General features: G+C 41.3%; 1 protein-coding gene across 1 annotated transcript in view; it reads right to left on the bottom strand.

Annotated features, from left to right (window-relative positions):
* The window catches only part of mthfs (5,10-methenyltetrahydrofolate synthetase (5-formyltetrahydrofolate cyclo-ligase)), a 55459-nt gene that overhangs the window by 21338 nt on the left and 13138 nt on the right, over positions 1-20983 (bottom strand). Inside the window, exon 2 of the mRNA XM_059952601.1 lies at positions 18449-18710. Within this exon, the coding sequence (XP_059808584.1) occupies positions 18449-18710 (262 nt within the window). The remainder of the gene's footprint in view (positions 1-18448; positions 18711-20983) is intronic.

Raw genomic sequence — 20983 nt, 5'->3', positions numbered from 1 at the left:
AGGGAAGTGATGGGCAGGTAAGGAGAAAAGGTGAGAGGGAAAAGGGAGTGGTGAAGTTGGCGGGTGGGGGGGGGGGTTATTACTGGAAGTTAAAGAAATCGATGTTCACTTTCCCTTCTCCAGTCCTGTATCTCTTTCACCAATCAACTCCCCAGCTCTTTACTTCAACCCTCCCCAGTCCATTCCCTGGTTTCATCTACTACCTTGTGGTTCTTCCTCCCCTCCCCCCACCTGCTAACTCTGACTCTTCATCTTTCGTTTCTTCAGTCTTGATGAAAGATCTCAGCCTGAAACATTGACTATACTCTTTTCCATAGATGCTGCCTGGCCTGCTGAATTCCTCCAGCATTTTGCGTGTGTTGCTTGGATTTCCAACATCTGTAGATTTTCTCTTGTTTGGATTGCTCCAGTGACTGTGAATGTGAGTAATTCCATTCATCTTGACACCAGAGCCCAGGTGAATCGGTTGGCCATGGAAGATTACAAGATTCTCAAAGTTAAGAGCAAGATTTACCAATTCTGTTTGTCTTTATCAAGAACAAACATAACTTAACAAGGATAACCAAGCACATCTTCCCTCCATCCCACTTTTCACATTCCACACGGATCGCTCCCTACACGACTCCCTTGTCTGCTCATCCCTCCCCCTGATCTCCCTCCTGGTGCTTATCCTTGCAAGCAGAACAAGTGCCACACCGCCCCTACACCTCCTCTGTCACTACCTAGTGTGACCTTCCAGGTGAGGCAACACTTCTCCTGTGAGTCTGTTGGAGTCACCTACTGTACCCAGTGCTCATGGTGTGGCCTCCTATGTATTGGTGAGACCTGATGCAGATTAGGAGACCGCTTCACCGAGCACCTACGTTCCATACAGCATAAAAGGAAGATCTCCCAGTAGCCACCCATTTTAATTCCACTTCCCATTCTGACAAGTCAGTCCATGGCCTCCTCAACAGAAACGATGAGGCCACACTCAGGTTGGAAGAGCAACACCTTATATTCCGTCTATATAACCTCCAACCTGATGACTTGAACAATGATATCTCAAACTTCCGGTAATTTCTTTCTCACCTCCTTCCCCATTCCCCACTTCTGTTTCCCTCTCTCACCTCATCCAATCACCCCCAATCACCTCCCTCTTGCCAATCACCCCCTCTGGTGTTCCTCCTCCTTCCTTTCTTCCATGGTCTTCTATGATCAGATTCTCCCTTCTCCCTCTTTATCTCTTCCACCAATCAACTTCCTAACTTTTTACTTCACCCATCCCCCTCTCCTGGTTTCACCAATCACCTACTACTTTGCACTTCTTCCTCCCCTCATCCCCCATTCTTACTCTGACCTCCCCTTTTTTTCCAGTCCTAATGAAGGGTCTCGGCCCTAAACATCCACTGGTTACTCTTTTCCGTAGATGCTGCCTGGCCTGCTGAGCTCCTCCAGCATTTTTAGTGTGTTGATGTAGTGGAAGATACTCCTTAAATTATAACAATCCCTAATATCCTGCAAGATAAGATCTTGAGGGCAGTGGAAAGTTGCCTGATATAAAAATGAATTCTGATTTGGTTAATGGTGGGGGAAGCAGTGAGAGGTCCCATTTTTCCTGCTGATATTACCTCAGTATCCCTATCTTACTGAACCAATTCTCTCCCACTAATACTCACTTGCTCTCACCCCAGCCGTCCTCTGGAGGAGGTATCAATTTCATCTGCATAAAATTAAAATTTTTAGTTCACATCAGGCTGGTGCATCACAGGAAAATGAGCTTTAGAGGAGCACTGCAAACTATGCTCCTCACTGCTCCTTACCAAAATTTTCCAGTCCAACTTCTGTACCCATTCAGTACAGAGTAACATTAAATCCACCCAACTTCAGATTTTCTAATAAAATGCTAGTAATCTAAAATCGACCCCTAGCCTCCTCTGAAATATCAGACCTGTGCCAGTGGTCGTTGGGAAGGATAAAATATACAAGGTAATTTCCATTTACAATGATAAATAGGTTTGTATAGCAGAGAATATCAGGATTCTAGAGAATTCTGTAACAGGGCGATAGAACACTTCAGTACCCCATCTTTCTTCTGCGGAGAAGCCAGCCTTCCAGAGTAAATATCAAATTCAACAATTTCAGGCAATTTACTCACTGTTTTTAAAACCAGTGATCAGTTCCACTGTATGTGTGACATTAATTTTCTCCAAAAACACCTGCTCAATGTTAACTGCATCTCATAGCTTTTACATGTTCCTTTATTTTCTTTCTAACTTTCCTCACTAACCTAACAACTTATTGGCTTCATCCATAGCTTATCATTGTGGCAATACTAACCACCCACTGTCAAAAGAGGGACAAGTGACCGTCGGTACTGTAATTTGGAGCAAAACAGAACTTAGCAGATAGAGCAGCATCCATAGGGATAAAGGAATTATCAACATTTCATGCTGCATCATGAGTTCAAGGCAGCACAGTAGTGCAATGGTTAGCACAACCAGCTGTAAGACTGAGGTTCGATTCACACCACTGTCTATAAGGGTTTATACGTCTCCCTGTGACCTCTGGGTGCTCCAGTTTCCTCCCACATTCCAAAGACTTTCAGTTGAATTGCAAACATGCTATGTTGGTGCTTTAAGCATGGCAACATTTGCAGGATGTCCAACACAACCTTCACTGATTTGATTTGACGCAAAACGACACATTTCACTGCATGTTTTGATGTACATATGACAAATAAAGCCAATTCTTAATTTTCTTTCAGAAGCATCAACAGATCTTTCCCTTGCAACTGCTGCTTGACCCATTGAGATTTTCCAGCAGTTTGTCAGGTCCCAACCTGTCAAAAATGCTTCCTATCCAACTTTCCCCATTTCCAATTTGAAACTAATTTGATTTCCCTTTTCCTCGCATTTGATGGTCATAGTAACTCCCTTTCTACTGATGCTGCTTGACCTGCTAAGTGTTTACAGCATTCTCTATTTACCAGGAGAGGGGAGAGAGAGAAAGGGGAGAGGGGAGAGAGGGAGGGTAAGGGAGAGGGACGGACACACACACACACACACTGGAGTGGCAAGCTGAAACTTCAGCTTGTCACTGCAATGGTTTGGAACTCTTCGATGCCCAAAAGATTGGGTTAAACATCGGCACACGGTGCACAACGAATGTGGGACTGTCACTTTGTATAATCCACAGAAGTGGACTTTTGGGGATATCTTGTGGGACCACTTGGGTAGCCCTTGCCTGGGTATGTTGTGTGGTAACCAGTGAGACGATATTCCTGTGACAGGTCACTTTTGGTGATAACTCGTTTGTGGGTTTGGAACATCACAATGGACAAGATCTACAGCGACTGTTATCTCGTTTCACCAGCGTGGAACCTATGGATACTTTGTACTTCCCTTTTCTCTACGTTTCACCTTGGAGTACAAATATCTCTCTCCCATCATTTATTTCGTGGATTACTGAACTTTCCTACTTTTCCATCTCAAGACTCTTAAGCCTTGTTCCCCCAAGCTCAATAGTTTGGGAGTTATATTTACAGACATAAAAATGTTAACTTTTGTTTATCTTGGTTGAGTTACTATATCATAAGTAGTTACCAATAAAGATCGTAGTTTTAACATCAAAACCAGACTCCACGTGTAATCTATTGCTGCTGGCTCATTTCTAAAAAGTTACATTTCATAACACTGGATTTGAAGAAGCCTGGAGACTTTGGATATTTATCCACCAAGATATCTAATATTTCCTCCTTTCCCATGACAATTTGCTCCAGAATTTCATCAACCTTAACTATCCCTGAAATCTGTAACTACAAAGTCCTTCTCTAATACAAATACAAATGAAAATACATCATCTGGCTCCAGGCACAGATTACCAGATAGGCCCCATGGTTTTCAATGGGACTCACTTGATCTTATCCACCAGCACTATTTTATCTCCACTTGCTGTCCTCCTATCTTTTCTTTGTTCCTCCACAGCCCCCTCCCACAATCCTTATATTCCTGAACAGCCTTCACTTAATTCAGATTTCTACACCTACCATTACCCACTTTATTTTTCTTTATTCAGTCACCAAATATTATTTGACATATCAGCTTCTTTGGGTCTGCTGGCCCTAACAATGACCCCTATATGAAGAAGTTTCATGTTTTAATTGTTGAATGACTCTCACTGGTTGCATGTAGAGTTTCCTGCAGGCAGCTACAACTGTTTCATTTTTCCCAGATTTTGTCTTATCATTTAGAAATCAGCTTTCCTGTACGATAGGACTTTGTTCCTTTTGTTAGCAATTTTAATACCAACAGAGTTGTGGTCACTACCTGTAAAATGCTCTCAAGCAGGGAAATAGTGCTCTAGAATGACACGTATTCCCAGAGTGCCTGGCTTTCTTCCTCTGCCTGGTGGTCAGTCATTCCCTCCCTGTCCTTGTTCCTTAAGCTTTGAGCTTAAGTCTTAGCACTGTTATGCCTTCAGAAATCAGAGATCAAGCCGGTCAAACCAGTAGCATTCACTACAGATGTGACCATAATGAATGCTTCAGAATTCCCATAGGCTGCAAGTCATACAAGACATTAGAAATCTTGCTTCCAGCCAAAGTTTTAATGAAAAAGTTGAATCACCCCACCCTCACCAAGGCCGCTTCATTCACTTCAGTTCACACTGGCGACTGTTGTGTACAAGCTGTGGTTTCTCAGCCTCTCACTTCAAAAATTCAAACAGCATTAGCCTAGTCAGCTGACTTCACTTTCTTTTAGATACAAGTTCTCAGTAGTTTTCACAGTAAACACTGAAGAACTGATTGGCCTTTAATTAACTGTTGATTCAAGCAGCTTTTTAGGCTGAATGATGCCTAAAAAGTGAGAGTCCATTATATTCCGTTGCAAGGCCAAATTAACTTTTGATTTAACTGAAGTCATCTTATACCCTGACATTTGACTTATATGCAGCTTCACCTTGATTTAGACTCACTACATAAAATCACCTCTGATACTAGAACTCCAAAAGGTGCATATATTCAAAGATGGACTGCACTGTTAGCTTTCTGACACTTTCACTGATATAAACACTGTTACAACGGTTCAGCCTGCACCACCATGAATTGCTTAAAACACAGTTGTCACGCAGCAGAATAGCTGCACTACCTCACAGAATTCAATGTCATAGCACAGAAACAGCCAGCTCAAAAATCTTAAACAACAGCTTACAAGCACGTCTCTGTTCAAAATCGGAACTTCCACAAAGAAACAGAGGTAAGCTATCAGCAAAAGCAGACTACTCCATGTACCAAGAGCAGTTCACAACAACCTGTAGTGCACTGCCATCTGCTGGAAACCATTTAGAATTTTCAATGACTACGATATATATGTCAACAATGGAGAAGGTAAATAAATCAGAATATACATAAGTGATAATTACTTATAAAGTTATCAACTATTAAAAAAAGCTATTTAAGTTTTCCTATGCAGAAAAACAGGAATTGAGCATTCTGATGGAGCTCTGCCCAGAAGTGAAATCACATTGAATTGTTCTGCAATATACTTAACACACACAGATCCAAGTTCTTTTATTGAATTAGCCGCAAGTTGGATATAACGTTGTTTTGGTATGCCTCTCACAATACCTTCTCCAGTCCACAAGGGACTAGTGACGCCCTAATGCTGGTTCCCTTTACTGCAGATTAGTTAACAGCAACCTTGTCCCCAAGTCAAAGTCTTTAGTTTAGTGATCTGCTTGAGAATTGAATACAAAAAAATCTTGTTTGACAATCTAATCCAGTAGCAGGATGTCATGGTGTCACATTAAACTAAAGCCCTCTCTTCTCTTCCAGATCAATGTAAAAGATCACGTTGCATAATGTCAAAGGAAGTCTCTTCACTAAGAACATAACAAATAGAAGCAGGAGTAGTAAAAAACCATTTGACCCTCATGTTTGCTCCACCATTTAAGAAGAACCTGATAGATATTTCATGTCAGCACTGCATTCCTACACGAAATCCATGCCCCTTGATTCAGTAGGAACATGCAAAATGCTGGAGGAACTCAGAGGTCAGACAGCATCAATGGAAAAGAGTAAACAGTTGACATTTCAGGTTGAGACCCTTCATCAGGACTGATGAAGTTCATAGGTCCTGCTGAAGGGTGTCGACTCGTAATGTTGACTGTTTATACTTTGCCAGAGGTGCTGCCTGACCTGTTGAGCTCCTTCAGTATTTTGCATGTGTTGCTTGGACTTACAGCATCTACAGATTTTCCAGTCTCAGCCTACTGAACTCTGTTCAGTGACTTGAGTCGCCACACCCTCTTGGGAAGCAAGTTCCCAAAACTGAACAGCAACTGAATGGAGAGAGAGAGGGAGAGGGGGAGGAGAGAGAGATAGTAAACAAATGTTCCATGTGGGGAAGGGCATACTAAGTAAGAGATGAGATCCAACATGGGGTCATGAGGAGCTTTATTTAGGTATGAAATTGAAACTGTGTGAGGAAAGGGAGGTGTTTCAGAGAATGCATAGAGATAGGATTGCAACCAGCTGCTGGGGTTGGTGGAGCCAGAGATAGGATCCATGATGGGGGTGAGAAGTGGAGAGATCACATTACCTGGTCAGCCTAATGCCATTTAAGTTACATGGAGGATGGCATCTTACAGAGCGGAGATAAACTCCTCCATGGACCATGCACATGCAAATGAATTTTGTGGAGATGGACAGAGTAAGGTGAATAGCTGGAATGAACTACCTCCACTGCTTAAAGATGGGTTGCTAACCACATTTAAGTACCTCAGATTGCACTTGAATCAGCTTAAGCATAGAGAGCTCTCCCAGTCAGCATGGACAAGGAGGGCCAAATGGCCTGCCACAAAAACCAAGGTAGCATTCCTGAACCACTAGTGCCCTGTCGCACTCACCTCAATTTTAAGCAAATGCTTTGAGATGCTTGTTAAAGACTACATCTGCAGCATCCTACCACCCACACTGGACCCCCTACAATTCACCTACCGACGGAATCAGTCGACCAAGGGTGCCACAGCCACAGCACTACACACCGTCCTCACTCACCTGGAGAAGAGGGATACATACGTTAGAATGCTGTTCCTGAACTACAGTTCAGCATTCAACATCATAATTCCCTCCAGACTTGGCAGGAAGCTCAGAGACCTTACTCTGCACCCCACCTTGTGCAGCAGGATCCTAAACTCCCTATCAGATCACCGACAGGTGGTAAGGACGAGGTCCCTCATTTCTGCCTCTCTGACCCGCAACACAGGTGCCCCCCAGGGTTGTGTCCTGAGTCCCCTTCTATACTCCCTTTATACCCATGACTGTACTGCCACATACAGCTCCAATCTGCTGAACAAATTCACAGATGACACGACTTTGATCAGCCTTATTTCTAGCAGTAATGAGTCAGCCTGCAGAGGAGAGGTTGACACCCTGACACAGTGGTGCCAGGATAACAACCTCTCCCTCAATGTCAAAAAAAAGAGCTGAATGTGGATTACGGGAGAAACGGAGACAGGCTCGGCCGATCAACATCGATGGGTCTGCAGTTGATAGGGTGAGTAGTTTCAAGTTCCTCAGTATATACATCACTGATTAGCTCACCTGGACTGAACGCACCAGCTGTGTGGCAGAAAAAGCACAACAGCACCTCTTCCACCTCAGATGACTGAAGAAGTTCAGCATGGACCCCCAAATCCTCAAGACCTTCTACAGGGTCACCACTGAGAGTACACTGACTGGCTGTAACACCGCCTGGTACAGGAGTTGCACCAAACTTGATCGCTGGGCACTGCAGAGAGTGGTATGGATAGCATGGGCATCTGCGGATATGAATTTCCCTCATTTGAGGACATTTCTAGAAACAGGTGCAGAAAGAAGGCCTGGAAGATAATCGGGGACACCAGTCACCTCAACCATAAACGACTTCAACTACTTCTGTCTTGCAAACAGTACCACAGCATTAAAACCATGACCAACAGACTACAGGACAGCTTCTTTCTAAAAGCCACTACACTTTTAAATTCACGTCTGTATATTGCAATAGATTCAATACACAAAGATGTTTCCCTCACGTTGTGGGATAGATGTAAGATTTAAATAAATTCTAAGTCTAATTCCATGCTGAACGATTCTATGACGCTATGAGAAATGTGTTCAAGCAGCTACTAACAAAAGGGCAATATATTCCCAAAGTTCTTCAATCGACTATCCCAATATATGATCAAGTTAGAGAATTATAATACAGCATGGAATAAGGCCTTTGGCTCATACTTGTCCATGTCAACCAAATGTATATTCAAATTAATGCTAATTTGTAACACTTGGCCCAAATCCCACTTTCCAACTTAGTTACGTCTTTCCTATAACATGGTGACCAAAACTGAACACAGCACTCCAAGTGTTGTCTCACCAGCATCTTGTACAACTGCAACATAACCTCTCAACTTCTATATTTAGTGCCCTGACTGATGAAGGCAGCATGCTAGGGGCTATCGTCACCACCTTGTCCACCTGTGATGCCATTTTAAGAGAACTGTGTACCTGTAATCTGTACCCATTTTACAACTGTACCCAGGACCCTTACATTCAATGTAAAAATCCTGCCTTGATTTATTTTTATAAAGCATAACACTTCACACATCTGAATTAATTTCCATTTGCATTCCTCTACCTACTCACCCAGTTGATCTTGATACTCACCTTCACTGTGTGACACCATCTACTTTTGTGTTATTTGCAAACATGTTAACTATTCCTCATATATTCTCATCCAATTCATTATACAGAATGCAATTAGCAAAAGGCCCAACGCTTTCAGTCCTCCAGTCCGAGAAGCATCCTTCCACTTTTATCCTGTTTCCTACCACCCAATTTTGAATCCAGTTTGCTAGCTTTGCAATCTAACCTTCCAGAGCAGCCAACCAAACAAAACCTTACCAAAACACTTACTGAAATCCATACATAAGACATCAACTACATACCCTTCATGTCAATCTTTCCCTCACTTCATCAAAAACCTCAATCAAATTTGTATCACAAAATCTCCCATGCATGAAGCCATTCTGGCTACCCATAATCAATTTTTGCTTTTCCAGATGTAATTAATCTTATCCCTCAGACTGCTTCCCAGCAATTCATCTACTACAGATTATTAGGCTAATGGGTCAACAAATACCAGGACTTTTAATTACTGTATAGTCTTTCTTAAATAAAGGCACTTTTGCTATCCTCTAGTTTTCCAGCTCTCACCAGAGGATAGTGATGTTACAAATATCTCAGTGAGCATTCTCACAATTTCTTCTCTAGCTTCCCATAATGTTCTTGGATATACAATACGTTGTCCAGATTTGGAGATTTATATATCTTCCTAAATATTAACACATAACATAGCTCTTCTGTAAAATGAACTGCTCCCAAAACATCTCCACTCACGTTGTCAGGCTCTCAAGTCTTCACATTCTTTCATGGTAAAACAGAGGAAAAATAATCACTGAAAACTCTGTCTTTAACCAGCTGCTCCAGACTTGGATTTCTGGTCTCTGAAGGTCACTGTTGCCTCTAAGCTGTGCAGATGTGCAGCCCCACAGTAACTGAAATGCTCCCATACGTAGCCTTTGTTGCTGCACAGCTAGAACTTTATTTTATATGTTAATATTATTTTGAAAACTACGTTAATTGTGAAATATCCTGTAATCATGTGTTAATGAATAATATATCCCCCATTACCACACCTAGCTATTAGAACTTTAAGGAAAAGTGTTTATAGACTCTGGATTTGTAATAAAGATAGCCAAGAAAAAATTTACAAAACGTGAAAGATTTTTGTTGTACTGTATTTCATTATACTCTTCAGTTAGTAAGTAAAATCAAAAGTATATGATTTTTCAATTTTCATTCTAAACATTCATAGTATGCATATTGCAAAAAGAATTTCATTTAAAGTGCCAAGCAGTTTTCAGGCTGTGTAAATAATTCCTGCTCAGAGCAATGGTTTGTCCATGCAGTTGTAAAACAAAATATAGGGAAACTCTGCTAAGGGCCCTTATTTTCCCTTCATATACTTAAAAAACTTTTGGGATTCTCCTTAATTTTCTCTGCGAACCCATCTCATGACCCAACACTGCCCTCTTAATTTCACTTTTGCATATATTCCAGTATCCTCTCTATATTTCCAATGGATCACTTGATCCCAGCTGTCTGTAACTGACCCAAGCCTCTTTTTTCTTGAGCAGAGTTACAATCTATATACTACTAAAACTCTCATTCTCAGTTTGTGACCTCCAATTAGCCCAAACAGTGCATTACAGCAGCACTTTTTTTGACTAAATCGACTTAAAATGCACTAACTTACAGAATGCATGCAAAGTTCAGGGTTATATATTCCTATAAAATTGCTCACTCGTCAATCAACAGGCCCCGTTTTCTACAATGACCTGATTCCGCCTTTCCATAAAAAAATATGGACAGCCTAATTATGCCACACGGGAAGAGAAGGGGGACATTATGGTCAAGAGATGATGCCAAAAGTAGTTGGGAAGCGGCAAGGAGGGGAAGAGAACAAGAATCAGATGAGGCCAGGGCCGCATGACTCCAGGATCACAGAGTCAGGACAAAAAAGATGAGAGAAGAAGAGACAGAGGAGGAGAGGCATCCACATCTCCAAAGTAATGACAATAGGCACAAGAGGAGGAGAGAACAAGAATCGGATGAGGCCAAGGCCACACGACTCCAGGATCAGAGAGAAAGAACAAATGGTAGAAGAGATGACGAAATGAAGGATGAAAGGGCTGCATGTCTCCAGAATGACAACAACAGGCATAGGAGGAGGAGGGAGGAAGAGACAAAGGAGCAGAGAAGTGCACATCAAGTGAACTTTGTTAAACGAGGAGATATATTTTCCTTGCTACACATAGTTCTTCTTTAATAAACAGAGTTTTTCTTTAATTTCCAAAGCAAAATGATAGCAATAGCATTCAGGAAAATTTAATATTCATTCTGGTCACATCAGACTGCACTGCCTTTCTCTCAAAGGGTGCCCCAACAGGTCACCCGGTTGTCTGGTATCCCTTAATATCCAAGGTTTCCTACTCCCAGCACCTTTGCCTTTTACCTTAACAGGAACATGAATAAAAGCAGAAAAATTCTGCAGCTCAGACATTTGTGGAAAGAGGAAAAGTTAAGGCCTGAGGTCAAGGGCCCTTTAGCAGAACTGAGAAAGAAAGTTAGTCAGTCAAGATATCAGAGAAGGTAGGAGACCACAATGGGTAGAACAAAGGAAACTCCTCTTATTGTTAAAATTACATGGCACTTAAAATCCAATTAAGCGTCTTTGTATGTATAATATGTTATTAATGTTTTTTGAGGATGTGACGAAACATATTGATGAAAGAAGAGCAGTAGATGTAGTGTATATGGATTTCAGCAAGGCATTTGATAAGGTTCCCCATGAAAGGCTTACTGAGAAAGTAAGGAGGCATGGATCCAAGGGACATTGCTTTGTGGATAAAGATCTGGCTTGTCCACAGAAGGCAAAGAGTGGTTGTAGACAGATCATATTCTGCATGGAGGTTGGTTACCTCAGGCTTATGTTCTGGGATCCTCACTCTTCATGATTTTTATAAATGACCTGGATGAGGAAGTGGAGGGATGGGTTAGTAAATTTGCTGATGACACTAAGATTGGAGGTGTTGTGGATAGTGTGGAAGGCTGTCAGAGGTTACAGCTGGACATTGACAGGAAGCAAAACTGGGCTGAGAAGTGGCAGATGGAGTTCAACCAAGGTAAGTGTGAAGTGGTTCATTTTGGAAGGTTAAATATGATGGCAGAATATAGTATAAATGGTAAGACCCTTGGCAGTGTGGAGGATCAGAGGGACCTTGGGGTCAAAGTCCATATGATGCTCAAAGCAGCTGCACAGGTTGACTCAATGGTTAAGAAGGCGTACAGTATATTGCCCTTCATCAATCATGGAATTGAATTTACAAGCCGAGAGGTAATGCTGCAGCTATATAGGACCCTGGTCAGACACCACTTAGAGTACTGTGCTCAGTTCTGGTCGCCTCACTACAGGAAGGATGTGGAAGTCATAGAAAGGGTGCAGAGATTTACAAGGGCATTGCCGGGATTGGGGAGCATGTCTTATGAGGATAGGTTGAGAGAACTTGGCCTTTTCTCCTTGGAGCGACGGAGGATGAGAGGTGACCTGATAGAGGTGTATAAGGTGTTGAGAGGCATTGATTGTGTGGATAGTCAGAGGCTTTTTCCCAGGGCTGAGATGGTTGCCAGAAGAGGACACATGTTTAAGGTGCTGGCGAGTAGGTACAGAGGAGATGTCAGGGATAAGTTTTTTACTCAGAGAATGATGAGTGTGTAGAATGGGCTGCCAGCAAAGCTGGTGGATGCAGATACTATAGGGTCTTTTAAGAGACTCTTGGATAAGTACATGGAACTTAGTAAAGTAGAGGGCTATAGGTAAGCCTAGTAATTTCTGGAGTAGGGACATGTTCGGCACAACCTTGTGGGCCAAAGGGCCTGTATTGTGCTGAAGGTTTGCTATGTTTCTGAGTTATACAATCTCGCCCACCTTGACAAGCCCAGCAGCCAGACTATATATAATTTTTAAAAAGGTAAGCAATAATAACCACTTCCATACAAAAAGACAGAGGAAATTATCTAAAATTGAACAACATTATATTGAGTACTGCAGGCTGTAATATGAGGTATTATTCCTTGAGTGCATAGGACTTTATTGTGGCATTTTAGGAGGCCGCAGACTACAGTAAGGTCAGAATAGTAGTAAAGCTCAGGTTTACTCTTGCAGTCTGAGTGGATGGGTGGCGAAAAACCACCACACAATCCAGACTTGTTTTCTCCACTGTAGAAATGCAAACTCTCAGTGGTGTATGTTGGTTTGGATGGAGTGCAAATGGAACACTTCTCCACTGAAAAAGACTGCCAGAATCCCAGATAATGAGAAGGGAAGATATGAAAGTATGAGTGTTGCAACTCCCTCCTACAATGTACAGAAAGTACATTGATAGCTGAGGAGTACATTGATAGCTGAGGAGTAGCTGAGAGATTATAAAGAAAGCAATTCCAATAAAATGCTGAAAGGGAGGCAGAAGCATATCCAGTGATGGAATCTTGTTGGAACTAACAGACATTTCCTAGAATTTTCCTTATTTTATTGCTCGGTGTCTTAATCTGCTTTAACTTAGATTTCCAAAATCTAGGATTTTAAAATTATTCATTCTTTAAAATAATGTAGATTAATGGGTAACAGAATAATTATAATTGTAAAAGCACAAAACTAGGAGGATGACTAATGTAAAATAAGTTCTGGGGATGGAAGAGATGTCACAGAGGTATTTACAGACTTTGTATAAGTCTTGACAGTTGCAGCAAAAACTAAGTCAAGATTTGATTGAATAAATGGATGTGGGAAGAGAGGAAGCAAATTGGCCATGGAATATGTTCAGCAATTAGGATTCAAATTTTTTAATCTGAAGATTAAATATCATCACAACTGCATTGTTTGCATTGTCTGCTGTCATAATACAACTCTATGTATTCTATAAAATAACTTTGATTTTAGTTCAACTCTAAACCACTTCCGGTTTAAGATGGTGCTACCGAAGATATGACAGCTCACTGGTAGTTTGAAAGCAAAGGAATTCAGTAAAAACCATTATCATCACTTTTTTTGAAGTAAATTGTGGCAAACCATCACCGCAAACAATGAAGAAACAAGCAAAGGCAAAGTGAATTTGCAGGACGTGCCCTGCTGTTGCGCTGCAAAATCAGCACATTTAGAGTTCAAGCCTTGCAGGTTGGAGTGAGTGGTTCAGAGGGGAGAAGATGGGACAGAGGAGTTCCGATGCTCATTCAACTAACCTTGGTACGGAGGGTGGGGATCACTCTAAACGTTGAGCCAAATTGGAGAGGGCAAGAACTGCTTCTTCAGCAGTGAAATCCAAGTCCAAAGCAATTTGATGGGCAGCGTGTTGAAAGCCCAGAGCGACTCACTGCGGCAAGGCCCGGGTCCTAATGCAAAGTACAATCCACTGTTTGGACAATCTAAATGCCGGTCCATATAGACTGGAAAGGCAGGGTGTCAAGAGATGGACGAGGTTGGATCGCTCAGGGTGCCGTGCCAATTTGGAGAGGTCAAGAACAACTCCTTCAGCAGTAAAATCTAGGCCAGGAGAATTCGCCGGCAGCAGGGCCCAGCTCTTAGTATGAAGTTCAGACAATTGAAATGCCAGCCCAGATAGTCTGGGGCACCTCTCTCTGCAACACTAAGGTCCTGAGACTGCCCCCACTGCTGCGCTTCATGTCTGTGAACTTTGGGGCTATTTGCATGACTAGAATGATGAACTTAACACTGAGGCTTTGGGCCAGCACCAGGCTGCTCCAAGGACACAAGTTGGTTCAGAATGCTATTGTTGTTTCTATGATTTGTTTTATGTTTTCTTTCTCTATGAGCACAGGGGAGGGATGGCTGGTCTTTTTTTAAATTGGGTTGTTACGTATTCAGGCAACAATAAATATATGAGTTCGGCAAGGGTTTCTTATAACAAACAACACGTTTATTAAACACAGAAAACAAACCCCCCCAAAAGTAAACAAACACTACCGTAACCGGAAACAGCTGCTGAGCGGCAGCCCAAACAGTTCTTAAAGTGATATTGCAAAAACAGTTCTTAAAAGTGGCATTGCCAAAAACAGTTCTTTAAAGTGGTATTGCCAAAAGTTCGATATGCTCACAGTCCATTTAAAAGGAGAGACTTTATAGGACGATTTAGGTTCTCTTTCACGTCGCTTGCTTCGATCCCCGACGTCGAACTTCCCACGAAGAATTTACGAAACAGAACGGCTTAAAGGCACTGACCTTTCCTTCTCCACTACCTTCAATCCCTTCTAGTTAAACCTAGGGATTAACACGAAGATAGTCAACGAAATCCTTCCAAATAAGGATCAAACAAAGGTCGGCCCCCGTTTCACCGTAGAAAGCGATTCTCCTCGATCTTTAACTTCCAACTTCGAATCTTCACTCTCCACTAATTTCTCGAACTAGCAGAATCATAAAGAACCTGCTGGCAATGACCTCTTAAACTTTAGGCATTAAATAAAAACTTCATCCTTCAACTAAACTGTGTCATCACTTAAAACACGCAGTGGCATGAAGTCAACCTGGCAAATCCAGCCACGAACTGCCCCTCCTCACAGGGTGGGGTCTACCTTTTATAACCTGTAAAAAAAAACACGTCACATGACCTCTACTGGCGGGAAAATGACGTCATTCCACCACCACAAGACCATCACCTCAAGTCCAGTACAGCTTCAACCCCAGTCACATGACAAGGGCACCACTATCATGTGTCACGAGTACGTAACAGGGTTCTTTCGGGTTCCTTGCTTTACAACTGCCTATAAGCAAGCAGATCTCAAAGTTGTATAACATATACATTCTTTAATAATAAATGCACTTGAAACACTAACTCTTGAAATTAAGTAATCTGAAAGCCAGTGCTTTAATTTTTATAAAAAGTGGAAGTACCGACCTAGAACTATGCAGAGTCATTAGGGAAATGCAAAGGAGTGTGAGGTATTACAACAGCACCTCACAATGAAGAGAAATCTAGATGATCTTAGGAGGACCCGTGAAGCTCTACTCAGTTATAATTATGCATAAACTATTTTATTATTAAGAGAATCTTTATTGAAGCAAGAGGCTAATACTAGAATTTTCTCACAAATCAGTGGCAGGACAAATTATTAGGTAGAATATATTATACTACAGGAGGAATCCCAATAGCACAATGAAACAGACTGACACTCTGGATAAATGTGAGGTAATACATTGAGAAAGAAAGAACATAGAAATAAAACACTTTAACTTGTCAAGATTTCCAAAAGTAGAGCAGATCTTGATATGCAGGTCATTTAAAGTAACATCAGAAAACTGAACTGGGTTGAATCAAGGAACATATGACACAAAAGACTTCAGCTCTGTCTTATCAAGAGACAAGTTTAAACATCTTATCACAAGAAAAAAATACAAAAAATAAAAAGTCACCAAAGTTAAAATAAAGTCGTAAGTAATTATTTTACAGGTTAGGGCTTAGTTTTATATAAGATTGCCCAGTGTAGCGCGTTTTAGAAGTTATCTAGTTTGGTTGCAAGAATAGAAAAGCAGAATATTGTGTAAACAGAGAGAGACTACAGAATGGTAAAGACAGGTCTGACAGCCCCCATTCAAAAAACATAGAAAGTCTACAAGTTGGCAAAACAAATAATGGATCAGCCATGATAAAATGGCGGAGCCACTCAATGGGTCAAATGGCTTAATTCTCCTCCTATATTTTATAATTACGAACACAAATGGTGCATTGGCCTTTATGACAAAGTAAGAAAGTCTCGCTGCAACTATTCAAGAAATCGGTGAAACCCTCTAGATACACTCTTTACACTTTTGTGTCCTTGCTTAAGGAGAGATGTAATTGCTTAGAAGCAGTTCAACGCGGTTCCTATTAAGTTATAAACACAGAAGGAGAATATAACCTGTTTTTCATGGTCTTTTTTTTAAATAAGTGAATTGTCTTCAAAAAGGAAAAGTTCCAAAAGCCATAAGAATCAGATACAAAAGTAGACTTGGAGCAAGTTAAATATTGGAGAGAACGTGGAGAGACTCTGATTAGGCTGTCAGATATTAAAGGATATCTAGAGAGAGCAGTAGAGTGAAATTAGATCTGGAAAATATAATATTGGGAATAAGAAGCTATTTATACTAGACCCACCTCCCCATTTTCAGTGCATAGCTTTGTATATCCAGTGTACAATGAAGTGCTTCACGTGAAAAGTGCAGTGCGTCATTTTATACCTGTCTGCTGCTGAAATCATATTAGATGCACAATGTGACTCAGGCCAGCAAGTGTCGGCTTGAATTTCCAATGATATGGAGCAATTTTCTATTTCAATCTCATAGCTTTATTTTATCCACAAGAAAATGGCAGACTTTTTTTTATATAGTGAATCAAACAGCAATCTGAAACCACAGCAAGTAGGCAATATTTGGGCACTGCTGAGGAACCTGTGGGCAATATTCTGTCACCTTGTCTAGAAATAAAACGAGACCCCAACATTGTTTAATTTTATCTAAATGAGTTCTATTTCAGTTGAAACACTGTAGGCCAACAAGCAGCTTTCTTTGGCCCAAAGAGTTGTAAATATTACTTTCTTTGAATTGCAGTCACACATTTTGCCATCATTTCTCTTATGACTTTTATAAAAAGGATCTAGTATTTTTCCAGCGTATCTGATGAATAAACTATTCTCCAGCTTCCAACCAGGTATGGGTATCAACTTTAACCGACGTTTCAATGACAAACTCTGCCATCTTCATCAGGGATGATGCTTAGGCATGTCTAGTCTGCTGGTATATATACCCCCGTCATCCGTCCCTCCTGGTTGGTTAGTCCTCATCCAATCAGGTTTCCACTGTCCCACCTTGTTTACAATTGAATTCCATTTAAATACTTACAGTTACTAAGAAATTGAGGTTGCACTAATGATGCAGAGACAAACAGATTTTAGTTCATTAGTTTTGGGAAGCAACCGAAGTTCATATTAATCAAATTCTATGTCGGTGAAAATAGAACAAAGTAACAAAGCAAATAACCAGCAGAACAATACGGACGGAAGCTGAAAACCATGAATTACTTCTTGAAAACATACATTCTTTTCTGTTTCATTAATAATCAAGCCAGATTTTCACCACAGTGGACCAATCATGGGTGAAATTCACATAGTTTAAAGTGAATCATTTTAGCAAACAAAACTGAATTGGAGGAATAGGCAACAGACACAAAATACTTGAGGAACTCAGCAAACCAGACAGCACCTATAGAAATGAGTAAACAGTTGATGTTTCAGGCCGGGACCTTCAGCTGGGTGCTGCCTGGCCTGCTGAGTTCCTCCAGCATTTTGTGTGCATTGCTTGCATTTCCAGCATCTGTGGACTTTTCCTTGCTTGTGATTGGAGGAATAGGTATTTCTTGCTTGGGAGTATAGTGGTCAGAACAGAGGAAAACAGCCGTAGGGCTGGAAGAGGTCATGAGAAAAAGGAAACGCTACTTGAACACAGATGAAATATCAAGATCAGGAGGCTGCTGCTTTAGCAGTCAACAATGTTCACCCAACAGAGGGATCAGGTTTAAGAAGGGTGGAAGATGGGAGCCCAGCAATGACAGCATTGAGTAAGGAATTCTGGAGGAAATAAACCCACAGATGAGGATTTCACCAGAACCTGTGCTCAGTCAGTGCAAGGGCATATAAAAATACAGGAGGCCGATGTCTTTTTGGTGAGGAGAACATAGTTTCAAAGACCAATGTCCAGGCCAAGCAGAGCACTGAAGATTTAAAGTGTTTGAAATCTTAAAGCTATTAATTGCAAGTTTAACAAACCTGTGTTTAAAGCATCCTCAAGCAAATCATCTTCAGCAGGCTGCTGAATATTCCAGGATGTCACAGGCAGGTTGCAGATTTCTTCAACTGAGCTAAGCTTTACCATATCCATGTGATTGCTTCCAGTCTTGTACCGTGGAATGAAGCACTCTTTGCTACTCTGGAAAACATCTTTTATTATATCTTCTGTCTGAATTTCATCAGACATGCTCAAAAAGACAGCAATTCTTTGGCAGTTCTGGTATTTGGGATGAGCCAGTAACTGAAAGAAAAAGCAGACAGAAGTAAAATAAAAAGTCACATGGAAGATTTAATTAAATCAATCAACTAACCTAACAGTTGAAGGAGACAACACGTAGTCATGATTTGAAATCACCGCTTTGTAAGGGTAGTGCAATCAAGTTCAATAATAATTTTCAAGTGAAAATTGACCAATTATATAAGAAATATATAGCAATATAGCAATCAGTAAAGACAAAGTTCAAAGTAAATTTATTATCAAAGTACATATATGTCAACACATACGACTCTGGGATTCATTTTCTTGCAGGCAGTCACAGTAGATACAAGGAAACATAATAGAAGCAATGAAAAAATTATACACAAAGCCAGACAAACAACCAATGTGCAAAAGAAGACAAACTGTGCAAAAGCAGAACTAATAAAATAATAATAAATAAATAAATAAATAAATAATACTGAGAACATGAGTTTTGGAGTCCTTGAAAGTGAGTCCATAGTTTGTGGAATCAGTTCAGTGTTGAGGTGAGTGAAGTCATCCACGCTGGTTCAGGAGCCTGATGGTTGAAAGGTAATAACTGTTCCTGAACCTGTTGGTGTGGGACCTAAAGATCCAACACCACCAGTGCCCTGTAAAGCTGTGTCCTCAGTTCTTTGCTTTACTCCCTACACAGTCAAATATGTGTTGCCAAATTCTGTTCTAACATCATCATTGTGGGCCGGATCCCAAACAACAGATGGAAATACAGAGTCCAGCAGCAATGTGTCCAGACAACAACCCCTACTTCAGTGTCAGCAAAATGAAGAAGCTGGACAATGACTTCAGTAAGTGGAGTGGAGAACACACCTATGTAAATTGTGCCAAGGTAGAAATAATTGAGAGCTTCAAGTTCATCAAATACTTCGGCTTGAGTCATCCAGATGGACTCTGGTCAAGAAAGTACAACAAAGCTTCTACTTCCACAGAAGGCTAAGGAAATTTAGCACATCTCCAGACACTCTGAAATATTTTATAGAAGGTAACCTATCTAGATGCATCACAGCTGCTCTGCCCAAAACTGCAAAAAACAGCAGACACGGCCCAGTCCATCACACTAACTGGCCTCACCTCCACTGACTTTGTCTACACTTCCCACTGCCCCAAAAAGCAGATAATGTTACCGAGGACCCCCTTCATTCTCTCTCCTCTTCCCCTACCCCTCAATCGGCAAAAGGAACAAAAGTTTGAGAGCACATACCACCATAATCAAGGACAGCTTCTATCCCACTGTTATTAGACTCATACTGTAAAAGATAAAATCTTGATCTTCTGATGTACCATATTAAAGCTTTTGCACTTTATTTTTTGATTTGCTTTCTCTTACACTTTTGCTTTCTTTTTACACTTTCTCTGTAACTGCAACACCATATTGTGCACTCTTTTCATTTGTATGAATGATCAGTTTTCTCAATCACCATCCATCTGATGGTTGTTTTCATTCCCCTCCTCTTCTAAACATGAAAGAAAATATGAATTCAATCATACAGTGCCTGTGTAAGTCTTAGGCACGTATATATAGCTAGGGTGCCAAAGACTTGTATAGTAGGGTAGGCAGCCATCAATCCCAGAGGCCATGGGTTTGCACTTCTGGTGGACTATGTCCTCTCCAGGGTCAAGCCTGGGCGGGAAGATTTGAAGAACCAGCTGTTGCTCATGCAGAGGGTTCTCCCTCTCCACATCACTGATGTAGTCCAAAGGAATGTCAAGTACCAATACAGCTTGGCACCAGTGTCATTGCAGAGACTGCCAGAGTGAAGTTGTAAACAACACCAAATTGCCTTAGTTCCGAATTTCTTCCTCGGGGTTTACTCCCAAAGCCTTTCCCATGGGTAGGTACGGCCGCAAGGCAGCGGAGCGTTTAATATCAGAGTTTTTCATTTCTTAGGTGGGCTGCCATCCAAGGCTGACGAGCCCCACCCGCTCAAAGCAACTGGTTTTGAGATGCAAGTGGTCCAACTTTGACCGTTCTCTTGTAAGAAGAAACAGTGCCGCCTGGCCTAGTAGCTAAGCCACAAGTGAAGACCAAGAGTTGAACGTGGTTGTCAGAGGTTGTTAGAGATGCATGCCATAGGTAGTGGGAGCTTATCCCCACTACCATCCAGGCTATGACAACCTTAGGAACCTTTACAGTAGTGTAGTAATTTTCTGTCTTGCCTTGTACTGCTGCCTCAAAAAAAGCAAATGTCATGACGTATGTGAGTGGTGATAATTCTGATATGGGTCTCTATTGTGGACAGAGAATGGGAAGGGAGCAG

Source organism: Hypanus sabinus, chromosome 28, assembly GCF_030144855.1.
Source record: "Hypanus sabinus isolate sHypSab1 chromosome 28, sHypSab1.hap1, whole genome shotgun sequence".
Lineage (NCBI taxonomy): Eukaryota > Metazoa > Chordata > Chondrichthyes > Myliobatiformes > Dasyatidae > Hypanus > Hypanus sabinus.
The sequence above is the reverse complement of the archived record's forward strand: the minus strand, read 5'-3'. Positions and strand labels throughout refer to the sequence as shown.